Source organism: Phoca vitulina, unplaced genomic scaffold (assembly GCF_004348235.1).
Source record: "Phoca vitulina isolate PV1807 unplaced genomic scaffold, GSC_HSeal_1.0 scaffold8, whole genome shotgun sequence".
Taxonomy (NCBI): Eukaryota; Metazoa; Chordata; class Mammalia; order Carnivora; family Phocidae; genus Phoca; species Phoca vitulina.
The window spans coordinates 73,504,766-73,519,447 of record NW_022589711.1 but is presented as its reverse complement, the minus strand read 5'-3'; the positions used below and the strand labels follow the sequence as shown (position 1 = coordinate 73,519,447).

At 37.2% G+C, this 14,682-nt stretch overlaps 1 protein-coding gene across 1 annotated transcript in view; it reads right to left on the bottom strand.

Moving 5' to 3' along the window:
- Positions 1–14,682, bottom strand: part of WDR49 (WD repeat domain 49) — a 135,517-nt gene that overhangs the window by 59,610 nt on the left and 61,225 nt on the right. The window contains exon 9 of the mRNA XM_032407275.1: positions 2,411–2,575. Within this exon, the coding sequence (XP_032263166.1) occupies positions 2,411–2,575 (165 nt within the window). The remainder of the gene's footprint in view (positions 1–2,410; positions 2,576–14,682) is intronic.

Here is a 14,682-nt window from a genome sequence, read left to right as displayed (position 1 = left end):
CTTGAAGCAGTTTATAAAAGCTAAATACCTGAATCAACCCAGCTGCTCATTAACAAGGGACTCAACAGTCAGAATATGGAATATCTATACAGTAGCATACAATGGAACCATTAAGAAGAATATGTCATTTCTATATTTCTAAGCTCAGTCAAAACTGGACCAGCTATGGAACCTTAAGCAATTTGCTTTATTTCCTTGGGTTTTAGTTTCCTCCTCTGTAAAACTAGCATATAGATATATATGTGAGGGGATGTGGTGGGGGTGTGCATTTGTGCGTTTGTATGTGTCAAGTGCTTAAAACAGTACCAGGTTCTTAGTAAGCATGCAGTAAAAGTTAGCTAACATTATTATTGTATGCATTCATATGACTCAATGTCCACAATAGAAAAATGCAAAATGCAGAACAACATATATATCAGGCTGCCCTTAAGAAACAGATGCTGCCCTTTGGCTAGAAGGATGCACAAGAAACCAGTTAACAGTGGTAGTGCTACAAGGGAGGAGCTGTGAACAGAGGTGAGAAAGAAACTCTTCTCACTGTGTAACTCTGATATTTCAAATTTTATTGTATGATTACATTAATTATTCAAAACACTAATTAATTAAAAATCAGATACCTCGAAACCATGATAAATAGGGCAATACTTTTAAATCTTGGATGACATAGGTACTGGTTTTGGATCCTAAATTATAAATGATTGGAAAATGTCATTCATTCTTGTCTCTTCATAGAACATGAACAGCTCAACCCAGATTTATACATCTTACACAGAGGTTGCCAAATTTCAGAATTCTGTTATGCTATTATGATAAAGACAAATATACCTTCAAAAGCTGTGATTATACTACTAAATTCACATTAACTTCGACGATGCAAAGCTTGAGATGTTGAAGAGTGCACATGCTCTTTGCCCATGTCACTTCATTTTCCTCTAAACGTGGCCCTTAGCAAACCCACCTAAAATAATACCCACAAATAGGTACTGTAAAGATCTGATTGTCCCCAGGTCCAACTAAGTCCCTTAGCTGGGACTATCTGCAAGCTCTTAGCAACCATCCACAAGTCTGCCCTACTCTGGATTCTATGACCGGTTACTTTCCAAGAAAGGGGTAAAAGGAACTGAACCTAGTCTACTCATCTCATTTCTCAGTTCATTCTCATGCCCCAGGACCAGTAAGTGGGATACTCACTTGCTCCTTTTGCCTAAGTCTGTCTAAAACTCCAGTTCCAGTTATTCCTGTTTTTTCCACCTTGACTACTGGGGTTGGAATTGTCCCGTCACCTTCATACATCTTACCAGTTCTGTAAACTAGATTACTTAAACCCAAGCTCCCAGTTCTTACCTCATGCCATTTAATCTTCCCAGAGGCCCAGCTCTGTTGATTTCCAGAGATTTTCACTGCAACCTGCCATAGCACCTCCTTCACACTGACAGTGGCCAGCCTGGCATCCCCCTAAATTCTTGCCTCCAACTTCCATCATGTTCTACCCACATATCCAGAGAACTTTCCATTACCCTCCCTTGCAGCCTACTGGCATGCATCATACACCCCACCATGGAAGGCATACCTCATTAATACCCTCTGATTCTCGTTATGACAGAAGTTTGAGAATCATTCAAAGCTTATTCTGGGAAACTGCCTTCTGTTGCCTTAAAGTGTCACAAGCCATCTCCAATCAAAGACTGTCATTAGTCTCAGAGCTGAGGGGAGCAGAGAGGATTCTCTGGTAGGCATGATTTCAGATAGCAAGTATCTAAGCTTTGCATGAAAATTTGATCATTTTTGCAAAGCATAATAGCACCTTTCTCCCAGAATAAATTAGTAATAGTTACAAAACAAGAAAAGCGGAAGTATTAAATACTGTTAGTTTAGGATAATAAATAAGATGATGATTGTTCTGCCTACGATCCTTCTTTACTGTCTCACTTTCCTTCACATAAAAGTGCAAATTATAACATGGGTTGATTTTAAAATATTCATTTGCCCCCAAATTTGAACCTATGCCATCTTAAAAAGTTTTCTTGGTTGCCCTGATTTCTCATTTTATAAACTAAGAAGAAAACCAGAGATATTAGCTGAAGCATAGGAAAATTATTCGGACTTCTTATTCCCCAAAGTAGTCCTCGATCCAGAATACTGGAAAAGGCTTTCTGACATAAGTAAGCTAAGTTGTGTTTTTATTCTAAATAATTTATTCAGAAAAATCATTTATTCATTTTTCCACAAAATCTTTTTTTTTTTTCCTGACAGATTGTTATTAGATGGTGCGAGTTATTTAACTCTTGTGATCTCATCTTTCCTCTTGCATGGCCAAAAAGGCAAAAACAAATATAGCTATAGCTATGTTTCCTCACATAGTATTTCAGCCTCCTCGTATCTGGGTAGAAAAGCATCACTGCGTCCTCACCTTTATGGTCCCATCTGTGCTGCCAGTCAAAAGCCGTGTCTCATTTGCATCAAGGGCCATAGTGCTGATTTCTGCGTTGCCATGGCAACCAGTAAACTGTTTGATTTTTTGCCCAGTGTCTATCATCCAGAAGGAAACAGTAGACCCCACGTCCGAGCTGATTACCTAAGAGAAAATAACCTTGTAAAGAAATTAAATATAGCCCCAGAATCCACCATTTTTATTTCAATAAAAATACCTAACCTGTGAATTTCCATGACTGAGATCCCTCCCCACCCCACAATAGTTAGAGACATGTTTGTGATGTATGTTCTTTCTTTTTGTTAAGCTGATAACATTTCAATTCTTCAGCCAGAACGGAAGTAATGAAGTCATGATTCTCTTTACCAGCAAAGATAGGAATCTACTTCCCTTACCCACCATTCAGCTGGCTGTCTAGAGGTCATCCTGAAATTGAATCCTACTGAAAAGAAACTTAAAAATCTACTGCATTTAGATGAGAAAGTTGATTTTATTAGTCACGGTGTTCTGACACTATTTACTATATGAAAAGAAGCATCTTACTGTATTTCACCTTCCATTTAGCATTCAGAAGAGAAAGCACTACCAGACATTATGGGAAAAGAAGTTAATTTTAACAAACCGATAGAGCTATCATTTTCAATGCCATTAGTCCCTTTCTTCCTCCTCTCTCAAGGTGCTGTATATATTTTTACAGCTAAACACAATTATTGATGGGCCACTAAAAACAAAGAACACAGGAAGGTTAAATATAAATCTGCATATATACTCCAAGAGGAAGGCAACAAAACAAATGCTAGAAGGGATAGGATTATATATAGTAGCCCGAGAGTGAGAAATTTTATGGTGGTAAATAAACTGCTAATTTCAGCTCTAGGTATTTAGGCACCCTTTGGGAAGTTAAAATCACCTCATCCATTTGATCTCGGGACCCAAAAGAATGAAAAGCAAACAAACAAAAACACTGAACCCACAAATAAGTAGATAGGAAATTGCCTGAAGCAACATCTAGACTTTGAGAAAACTTAAATCATGACTTTATCTGCATAGGTACGGATTACTATCGTATAAATGTAAATTTATCAATAATACACTAATTTGGGCATCGCATTTTTGTAATTAAATGGGTTCAGGTTTACTGAATGCATATTCAGAAGGCCCGGAGAGTCAGCCATCATGCGTGCATGCATTCATTTGGTTTTGGGGCACGCACTGAACGTCCACTCCATGCCCAGCTCCGTGATGGCAGCAGAGATTCACTAATGAATCCCTGCTCTGAAGGAATCTATACTCCAGGCTTGAATATTAAAATCACCTGGGGAACTTTATAAACTATGACTGTATACCAGGTCAGAGACTCTCATTTAACTGAACTAAGAAGGAGCATTTTTTAATGAGCTGCCCAGGTTACTTAAGTCTGCAGCCTGGGTTGAGAACTATCGGTCTAGGTAAGGAAACAGACAAGAAACAGGTAAGTAAGTGCCAAACAGTGCTACAAGTTTGGAGGCCTCACCCCTAGTTGTGGCAGGGGCACAGAGAGTAATATCCAAAATCTTCTCACTGGGATGGGGGATGGGAAATGAAAGGTAAGGAGGGCCAATCTGCAATTGAAGATAGGAACATGTATTTATTGGATGCCAAGGCCTTTACACTCACTATCTCACTTATCTTTATAAAAACCCTGTAAAATAAATAACGTTATCACCCTCATTCTACCAGTGATGAAACTGAGACTCTAATCAGCTAAGCACTGTTCCCAAGCTTATATAACGAGGTTTGAATCATGGACATTCTATGACAGACACATCATACGGCCTTCTATATTCCATCATAGTCTTCCCAGATAATTAAGAGTGTGCTTAGAAGAGAGAACTAAGCAAGAGAAACAATATGAAGTGTAATGGAACCAGAGTGCGGATGATGAGGTAAACGGTGGAATGCCAGGTGAGGCAGCAAGCTGGTGACAGATAGTGGAATCCCTGAAGAACAGTACTAGAGATCTTAACTATAGAGAACAGACTGATGTTTACCAGAGGGGAGGTGGGTGGAGGGATGGGTGAAATAGGTGATGGGGATTAAGGAGGGCACTTGTGGTGATGAGCACTGGGTGTCATATGGAAGTGTTGAAGCACCATATTGTACACCTGAAACTAATATCACACTGTATGTGAAGTAACTGGAATTAAAATGTAAAAAAAGAGCAATGTTAGAGAATATTGAGTCATGTGTATAAGGTTCTTACTGGGACAGGGAGCTTAGCTTTCATTGGATAGGCAGCAGAGTGTATGACTCAAAGTTCACGGCGATAATTGTTCTTGATGAGGAGGGCGATACAGCATTTTTTGTTCATGGGTTAGTGAAGGTACTCCTGGCAGTGGTGTGGAGAACAAACTGGGGTTGTAGGAAGACCATTTGGGGGCAGCTGTGATAGTCCAGGTAAGACATGTTCACCTGAAAGAGCAGTTCAGCAGTAAAAAGGAGAGGAGAAACTGGGAAATACAAGAGCCACAATTTTGCCACATTTATGCTTAGCAAAGTACTGATTGTGAGCACATGATCTCTTGTAGCCTTTTTTTCCCTGAAATTACAACTCTGAATCAAACAACTTCTTAAATGATGTAAAACTCTATGTATGTTACACATTTTCTCTCCTGAAATCAAAAGTAGCTTAAGTATATTTAATTACCATTGTTCAACAATAGTATAATTTCTAGGACAAAATGGCCTGAATCTTGAAATAATATGCCCTATCTCTTCAATTATCACCTCAGGTAACTGACTGTGTTTCTATTTGCTTTGATTTCTGCAACATGCCTGATAGTTAAGAGCACTGAGTTTGAAGCCAGGATGCCTGAGTTTGAAGGTCAGTTGTCTGACCTTGCGCTCATTGCTTAATGTCTCTAAGCTTCAGTTTCCTCCCCTACGAACGAGAGAGAATCACAATAACTACTTCAAACCATTTTTAAGAGGTTTAAATAAGCTAATATTTGTAAAGCACAGTGCATGGTATACAATAAATAAGCCATAAAAGTTAACTAGTGTTACTATTCTATTTAAGCTTTATTTGTCTGACTCTATTTTGGGTGATAACAATTTTCATAGCCAAACCAATTTAAGAAAAATATTTAATATCTTGCTTTCTTTCCACCATGACAGCAAATGTAGACAATTATAATTTTAGAAAGCAGATTGTAGATGTACATTGAAATTTCAAATTATATCAGACTCGTGAATTTCTCACATAATTACTTAGGAATTTGCATTGTATTCATTAAAAACAAAACCGTGGAAACATAATTTTCCAAGCATGAGTGAAAATTTTGATGGTGTTTTTTTAAGAAAAGGTTAAAGTTGTGAAGAGTTTTACTATTTTTATTCAAAAAATATTTATTGAGAACTTACGTTAGGCATTTCAGTACTAAAAGATGGGCATTCCCTGGTAAAAACAAACAACAACAACAACAAAAGGCAAAGTACAATGAGACCAATGTTCAAGGAAAAGACTTGTTTACTTGTCCGAGACTGGATTGCCCACATTACAAAGCATCTAATCATCGACTGCCCCACTTTTATCTACTGTAGACATTCAATCAGGAATTAGTAACTTTCATATTTTGCTGCTTTGCAGCAAAATTCTCCCTCTTTTGATCACTTGGCTGAGCCCAAACATGCTATTCATCAGTTTTTAGCACCTTTCTCTGTTCATTTCACAATTTCTCATGAAATCTGAATCAATAATGACAACAGTATAGAGTCAGTCGGATTTCATTTTATGGCAATCTACCTTAAGGTGCAGTCTTCGGGAAAACAGTGTGTTGAAAAACAAGGACTGACCATGTCACAAACATACCACCAGTATGAACCAGACTTCTGTCACTATGACAATATCAGAATACAGGGATAGCAAGGCAGTTGAAAAGACTTTCAAAGTTTGGTGAGAGAGGAGTGCATTTAACATCACTTGGCAGGTGAGGGAAATGGTTTGACTACAGGACAGTGGGGACTTTATTTTTAGCAAGCTGTGATTTTTCTCAGGAATAGAGCCCAGGAATGAGTATTGGCACCATATTTACATGCCAGATTTTGATGAGACCAAATCTCCAAGTTTTCGGTTCATCCCTGGCTGCTTCTTACCAGGGGAGACCTCAGATGAGGATGAGGACAGGGCCCCGGCGGTCTGCAGAGCAGAAGTGACACTACCCTAATCATTCCAGTGCAAGTGGGCCTCGGGAGCAAACCGTTGTTCTCCACCTTATATACTCAAGTTCATAACCATTTAGGAATATACGGGTCTTCTTGTCTCTCTCACCTGAAGGTGTCACAGCCAATGAGACAATTCTAAGAGACGTGAGGCTGTACCCACATGCCCTAATTGTCTTCTTGTAGTCCAACAACAGTAGGTATTTTAGTCGTCTTTAAATGCATTCGAAGTCCTAGGTCTAAGCAAGAAGGGAAATTAAAAATTATAGCAGCGGAAGTCACTGGCTACCAAGGGATGAGGACATTTGATTTAATTGCTGTTTATAGTTTTATTTTCCAGTCAGTACTCTTTGTGGCCTTATAATATGAAGCAGGTTACCTATTTTATTTCTATTGTGCATCACATCTCCAGAAGTTACATTTCAGTAAGTAGTGAGATGAGGGGAATGATAATATCTAAGTACTGGTGCAGAAAAAGTATTCAAATATTTTAAGGCAGCCATTCTCCATTTATAAATCTTATTTATTACCTCTTTTAGGTTAATTTGTAGTTTGCTCTTTCAAATTCATTTCTTGAGTTTATTGAACACCTATGATATGCAAGACATAGGATCTGGGTGTTGGGGATTCAGCAGTGAAAAATTCCCGCCCTTATTTAGTGGGGGCAGAGATGCAGCCAGATGAGAAAATAAAAAGAGAAAAAGCTATATAGCTATATAGATAGATACAGTCTAGTGGTGATAGGATTATGGAGAAAAATATAACTGAGATGGAGGTAGAGATCATTGGGAGTGAATGCAAAGCTGGGGGCTCTGACAAAGGCTCCTTGAGGAATCATTTGAGGAAAGATGTGACTAAGGTAAAGGAAGGAGCCGTGCAGATACCTAAGTGAAGAAAGTTGTAGGCAAAAGAAACAGCGATGCAAAGGCCCTAAGGTAAATTTCCCTTGGACATTCAGGGACTAGCTAGGAGATCAGCAATCCTAGGCAGTGTGAGTGACAGGAGGGGCCGCCTGCTGTGACCACCTGTGGTTGTCATACAGGCATTCAAAACACTCCCCACCTCCAAGAACTAGGGGTCAAAGTCAGAAAAATATCACTTCCTCTTTTTTGGCTAATATTTATTTAGGTTTAACTCCTGCTTTGTTCCATGCATGTTTCTATACAATATCCTCTGTCCTTTAAGAGAAAATCTACAAGGGAGGTATTATAATCCCTTTTTTTATAGATAAGAAAACTTTTGTTTAGAGAAGTTAAAATCACTTGCTCAATGCAAAATATTGGGAACTCTAACTCTAAAACCTCACCGCTTCCCTTATTCTAAACAAATAACTGAGAAAACATGCCTTCAAAAAGTAGTTGAGACTGCACTGGACCTCCAGGTTCCGGTTCTGCGTGCTTAGAAGTCACCCATCATAACCATAAGTAAAAAGCTAAACAAACTAAAAAAATTGACAGTTCTTCTTTAATCAATAATAGAAATGAGGTTGCCGGGCAAATTGCTACCCCCAGAATTGGAGAGATAAACAGGCAAATAGAGAAAATAACAATTTACCAGAGCAGGAACTTGGGAACTGGAAACTCCATGGGAAACAGTGCCAAAAGAGGAAAACCACCACTGTGATTGATGAATTGCTGGGGGCTCCAAGTGGACAAGTCCAAGAGTCAAAGATGCCCAGGGGCAGCCAGTCAAGGGGGCCCCCACCATTTTATGAGTTTTATTTTGAGATTATCGACCAGTGTTTTTACTGTAATATTGGAGGAAAATCCCCTTCTGCTTCTGGCAGAGGCAGAAGGAAAGAAACTATTTCAAAATACATTAGAGTAATTCTGTTCTTCTTAACAAGGTCCACCCTCAAGAGAAACTACTTAGCCAGGGCCTCACCTGCTGGGGTTTTATCAGTGCTTACCTGATCTGAGGAAGGAAAATACCAAATTCTAGCCAGCTCTAGTCTTCCTATTGGATGTAAGTGCGGGGGAAACTGAGAAGCATATGTAAAAAATAATTAATTAATTTAAAAAAGCGTATGTGAAGTTCACAGTCCAGAGGCACAGGCTCACAAAAGGCTGAGGCCTAATGCTAGGACTACAGAAGGCTTTTCTGCCCACACACCTCACCACCACATTTCTAAGGGCCTATTTACAGCAGTTCCTTTTACCTGGCTCCTTATGTCCCACTATCAAGAAAAAATTACAAAACATACTCAAAGTCAAAAACACATTTTGAAGAAAGACAGCAAGCATCAGACTCAGACATGGCAGGGATATTGGAATTATCAAATCAGAAATTTAAAATAACTATGATTAATATGTGAAAGGCTCTAATGGGTAAAGATAGCATGTGAGAACAGATGGGTAACATAAGCAGAGAGACAGAAATTCTTAGAAAGAACCAAAAAGAGATGCTAGAGATCAAAAATGAAGCATGCCTTTGATGGGCTTACTACTAGACTGAACATGGCTGAGGAAAGAATCTTTGAGCTTGAGGATGTATCAGTAGAAACCTCAAAAACTGAAAAGCAAAGAGGACAAAGACTGAAAAAACAAAACAAAACAGTATCCAGGAACTGTGGGACAGCTACAAAAGGTATAACATTCACACAATGAGAATACTAGTAGGAGAAGAAAAAAAGGAACAGAAGAAATACTTGAAACAATAATGACTGAGAATTTCCCCAAATTAGTAACAGGTACCAAACCACAGATCCAGGAAGCTCGCATGACATGAAGAAGAATAAATGCCAAAAATAACGATGCGTGGGCACCTCAGAGTCAAAGACGACATCTTGAGAGAAGCCAGAGGAGAAAGATAACTTCCTTCAAAGGAAAAAAGATAAGCATTATATTTGAGCAGGATAACAACAGATGTTGCCGAGGATGCAGAGAAAGGCAAACCCTCTTGCACTGTTGGTGGGAATGCAAACTGGTGCAATCACTCTGGAAAACAGTATGGCAATTCCTCAAAGAGTTAAAAATAGAACTACCCTAGGATCCACAAATTGCACTACTAGGTATTTACTCAAAGGATACAAAAATACTGATTCAAAAGTGTACATGCACCCCAATATTCATAGCAGCATTATCAACAACAACCGAACTATGGAAAAAGCCATTGACTGATGAATGGGCAAAGAAGATGTGGGGTGTGTGTGTGTGTGTGTGTGTGTGTACAGCCGAACTATGGAAAAAGCCATTGACTGATGAATGGGCAAAGAAGATGTGGGGTGTGTGGGGTGTGTGTGTGTGTGTGTGTGTGTACATACACACACACACACAATGGAATATTACTTAGCCATCAAAAAGAACGTGGATGGAACGAGGGTGTATTATACTAAGCAAAAAAAGTCGGAGAAAGACAAATACCATATGATTTCACTCATATGTGGAATTTAAGAAACAAAACAGATGAACATATGGAAAGGAGAGAGAGGGAAGCAAACCATAAGAAACTCTGAGGGTTGATGGAGGGAAGTGGGTGGGAGATGGGCTAAATGGGTGATGGGTATTAAGGAGGGCACTTGTTATGATGAGCACTGGTATTATATGTAAGTGATGAATCACTAATTTCTACTCCAGAAACCAATATTACACTATATCCTAATTAACTAGAATTTAAATAAAAATTTGAAAAGAAAAAGAAAAAGAATTACATTTGACTTCTCCTTAGAAAACACGCAGTCAAGAAGGGAGTGAAGTGATATATTTAAAGTGTTAAGAGGAAAAATTCACCAATCTAGAATTCCCTATCCTGTGAAAATAACCTTAAAAATAAAGGAGAAATAGACTTTCTCAGACAAACAAAAATTAAAGAAATCTGTTGCTAGTAGACCTGCCTTCAAAATATGTTAAAAGTTCTTTAGAGAGAAAGAAAATAATTTAAGTCAGAAAACAGGCTCTACATGAAAAAGGAAGGACATTAAAGAAGGAATAAAAGAAGGCAGAACAAAAACTTCTATTTTTCTTATTCTTAATTGATCTAACAGAGCAAAACAATATTACCAACAATGTATTAAATTATGTATGCTTATGTATACAAAAATGATTATATACAGATACATGCTTATATATAAGAGAAATGAATGACAGCAATGATACAGGAGGGAAGAGGGAGGAATTAGATTATTTTTTTATTATAAGGTACTAAAACTACTTGTGAAGTAATACAGTGTTATTTGAAAGGGGACTTGGATTTGTTATTAAAATATATTGAAAACTCTAGGGCAACCATTAAGTTTAAAACAAAATATAACTGATATACTAAGAAAAGAGAGGAAACCGAATCATTTTAAATGTTCAATTAAAACCATGAAAGTCAGAAAAAGAGTAGAAGATAAAAATAGGAACAAAGAGCAAGGGCAACCAATAAAAAACAGTAACAAATATGAAAGCTATTAGTCCAACTATATCAATAATCACTTTGAATGTCAATGGGCTTTACGAACTAATCAAGCCAGATTTTCAGATTGGATCAAAATCAAGACCCTTGGGCACCTGGGTGGCTTAGTTGGTTAAGCGTCTGCCTTCAGCTCAAGTCATGATATCAGGGTCCTGGGATCGAGCCCCAGGTCGGGCTCCCTGCTCAGGGGGGAGCCTGCTTCTCCCTCTCCTCCCCACCTGTGCTCTCTGTCACTCTCTCTGTCTCTCTCTCAAATAAATAATTAAAATCTTTAAAAAAAAAAATCAAGACCCAACTATGGTGTATAAAGGAACCCAATTTAAATATAAAAACACATACAGATTTAAAGTAAAATGGATAAAGAAAGATATATCATGCTAACATGAATCAAAAGGGAGCAGGAGTAGCTATATTAATTTCAGACAAAGCAGACTTTAGAGCAAGAAAGTTAGTACGGATGAAGAGGGGCATAATGATAAAGGGTCAGGTCTCCAAGAAAACAACAATCCTTAATATGTATGACTCTAACAACTGCATCAAACTACATGAGGCAAAACTGGTAGAAATGCAAGGATAAATACATTAATCCACCTTTATAGTTGAAGATTTCAATACTCCTCTATCAGAAAGGGACAGAACCAGCAAGCAGAAAATCAGTAATGATATAGTTGAACTCAAAAACATCATCAATCAAGTGGTTATAAATATAAAATAAACTACTTCATATAAAAATAGCAAAATATACATTTTTCTCAAGCTTGTATGGAACACTCACCAAAACAAACCATATTTTGGGACATAAAATACACCTTAACAAATTTCAAAGAATAAAAATTGTACATTGTCTGGTCTCAGACCACAATGAAATTAAACAAGAAATCAATAACAGAAAGATAATTGGAAAAATCCCCAATACTTGGAGATTAAACAGCACATTTCTAAATAACACGTAGCTCAAAGAAGAACTCTCAAGAGAAATTTAAAAATATTCTTAACTAAATTAAAATGAAAATACAGGGATGCCTGGGTGGCTCAGTTGGTTAAGCATCTGCCTTTGGCTCAGGTCATGATCCTGGGGTCCTGGGATAGAGCCCTGGGTCAGGCTCCCCACTCAGTGAGGAGTCTGCTTCTCCCTCTCCTTCTGCCCCTCCCCTCACTCATGCTCTCTCTCTCTCTCTCAAATAAATAAGATCTTTCAAAATAAATAAATAAATAAATAAATAAATAAATAAATAAATAAAATGAAAATACAAATAAAAATTTTTAGGATGCAGAGAAAGCAGAAATTAGAGGAAAATTTATGCATATATTAGAAAAGAAAAAAGAAAATACAATTAAAAGTAAGCAGAAGAAAAGATTAAAATTAGAGCAGAAATCAATGAAATTAAAAACCAAATATTTATAAAGTCAATGAAACCAAAAGCTGGCACTTTGAAAAGATCAAGAAAATTGATAAGACTCTAGCCAGGCTAAGTAAGAAAAAAAAAGAGAGGACACAAATTACTCATATCAGAAATGAAAGAGGTGACATCACTAGAGACCCCATACACATTAAAAGGATAATAGAGGAATACTATAAAAACTCTATGCCTACAAATTTGACAACCTAGGTGAAATAGGCCAACTTATTTAAAGACACAATATTCCAAAATTCACACAAGAAGAAATAGGCATAAGACAAGTCCAGATGGGCCTAGATCAATGAAAAAAATTGAATCAATAGTTAATAATGTCCCAAAACAGAAAGCACCAGGCCGTATGGGTTCATCGGTAAATTCTATGAAACATTTAAGGAAGAAATGATGCCAATTTACTATAATCTTGTTCAGAGGACAGAAGCAGAGAGAATATTTCCTGACTCATTCTATGAGTCCAGCATTACCCTGATACCAAAACCAAACAAAAACATTAGAGAAAAGAAAACTACAGTCCAATATGTCTCATGAACATAGATACAAAAATATTTAACAAAATAATAGCAAATCAAATCCAATAATTGCATAAAAAGAATCATACAGCATAACCAAGTGATATCTATCCCAGGTACGCAAGCCTGCTTCCCATCTGAAAATCAATTAATGTAATCCATCACATTAACAGGCTAAAAAAGAAAAATCATGTGATCATATTAATAGATGCAGAAAAAAAGCATTTGACAAAATCCAACATCTATTCATGATAAAAATGACCAGTAAGCTAGTAAGAGAGGGGAACTTCCTCCACTTGATAGAGTATTTGCAAAAAACTTACAGCTAATATCGTACTTAATGGTGAGAAATGTGAAGCCTCCCTACTAAGATCAGGTAAAAGGCAAGGATGTTACCTCTCATCACCCCTTTTCAATATCATACAGAAGCTTTACCTAATACAATAAGACAAGTAAAGGAAATTAACAGTATAAAGATTAGAAAGGAAGAAATAAACTGTCTTTATTAACAGATGATGCGATCCTCTTTGTAGAAAATACGAATGAATCAACAAAAAACTCCTGGAACTAATAAGTGATTACAGTGAGATGGCAGGATACAAGGTTAATATACAAAAGTCAATCAGTTTCCTATATAGCAGCAATGAAAAGTAGAATTTAAAAATAAAACTGTAATACCATTTATATTAGCATCCACAGAAATTAAATACTTAGGTATAATCTAAAAAAAAAAATGAGTAAGGTCTATATGATATAAACTACAAAATTCTGGTAAATTAAATCAAAGAATTAAATAAATGGAGATATTCCATGTTCTGTGGATAGGAAGACTCAATATTGTCAAGATCTCAGTTCTCCCCAACTTAATCAATATATTCCATGCAAAGCAAATAAAAATTCCAGCAAGTTATTTTGTGGACATTGACAAGCCAATTCTAAAGTTCATATGAAGAAGCCAAAGACCCAGATAAGCTAACACAATATTACAGGAAAAGTACAAAATTGGAAGACTGACACTACCAACTTTATGATTTACCATAAAGCTGCGGGCGCCTGGGTGGCTCAGTTGGTTAAGCGACTGCCTTTGGCTCAGGTCATGGTCCCAGAGTCCTGGGATCGAGTCCCACATCGGGCTCCCGGCTCGGCGGGGAGCCTGCTTCTCCCTCTGACCCTCTCCCCTGTCATGCTGTTTCTCTCTCTCTCTCTCTCTCTCAAAAATCAATTTAAAAAAATAAAAATAAAAAATAAATAAATAAATAAAGCTGCAATAAAGACAGTGTAAAATTGGCATAAGAATAGACAACTGGATCAATGGAACAGAATAGAGAGGCCCAAAAACAGATGCACATAAATAGAGTCTAATGATCTTTGACAAAGAAGCAAAAGCAATATAATAGAAAAAGAATATCTTTGCAACAAATGGTGCTGGAACAACTGGACATTAACATGTAAAAAGATGACTCTAGACACAGACCTTACACCCTTCACAAAAATTAACAAAATGGATCACAGACCTAAAAATATAGGAGGAAATTTAAATGACCTTGGGTTTGGCAGTGACTTTTTAGATAAAACACTAAAGGTATGGTCCATGAAAGAAATCATTGATAAGCTGGACTTCATTAAATTTAAAAATTTCTGCTCTGCAAAAGACATTGTCAAGAGAATGAAAAGATAAGCCACAGATTGGGGGATATTATTTTCAAAAGACATATATGATGAAGCACTG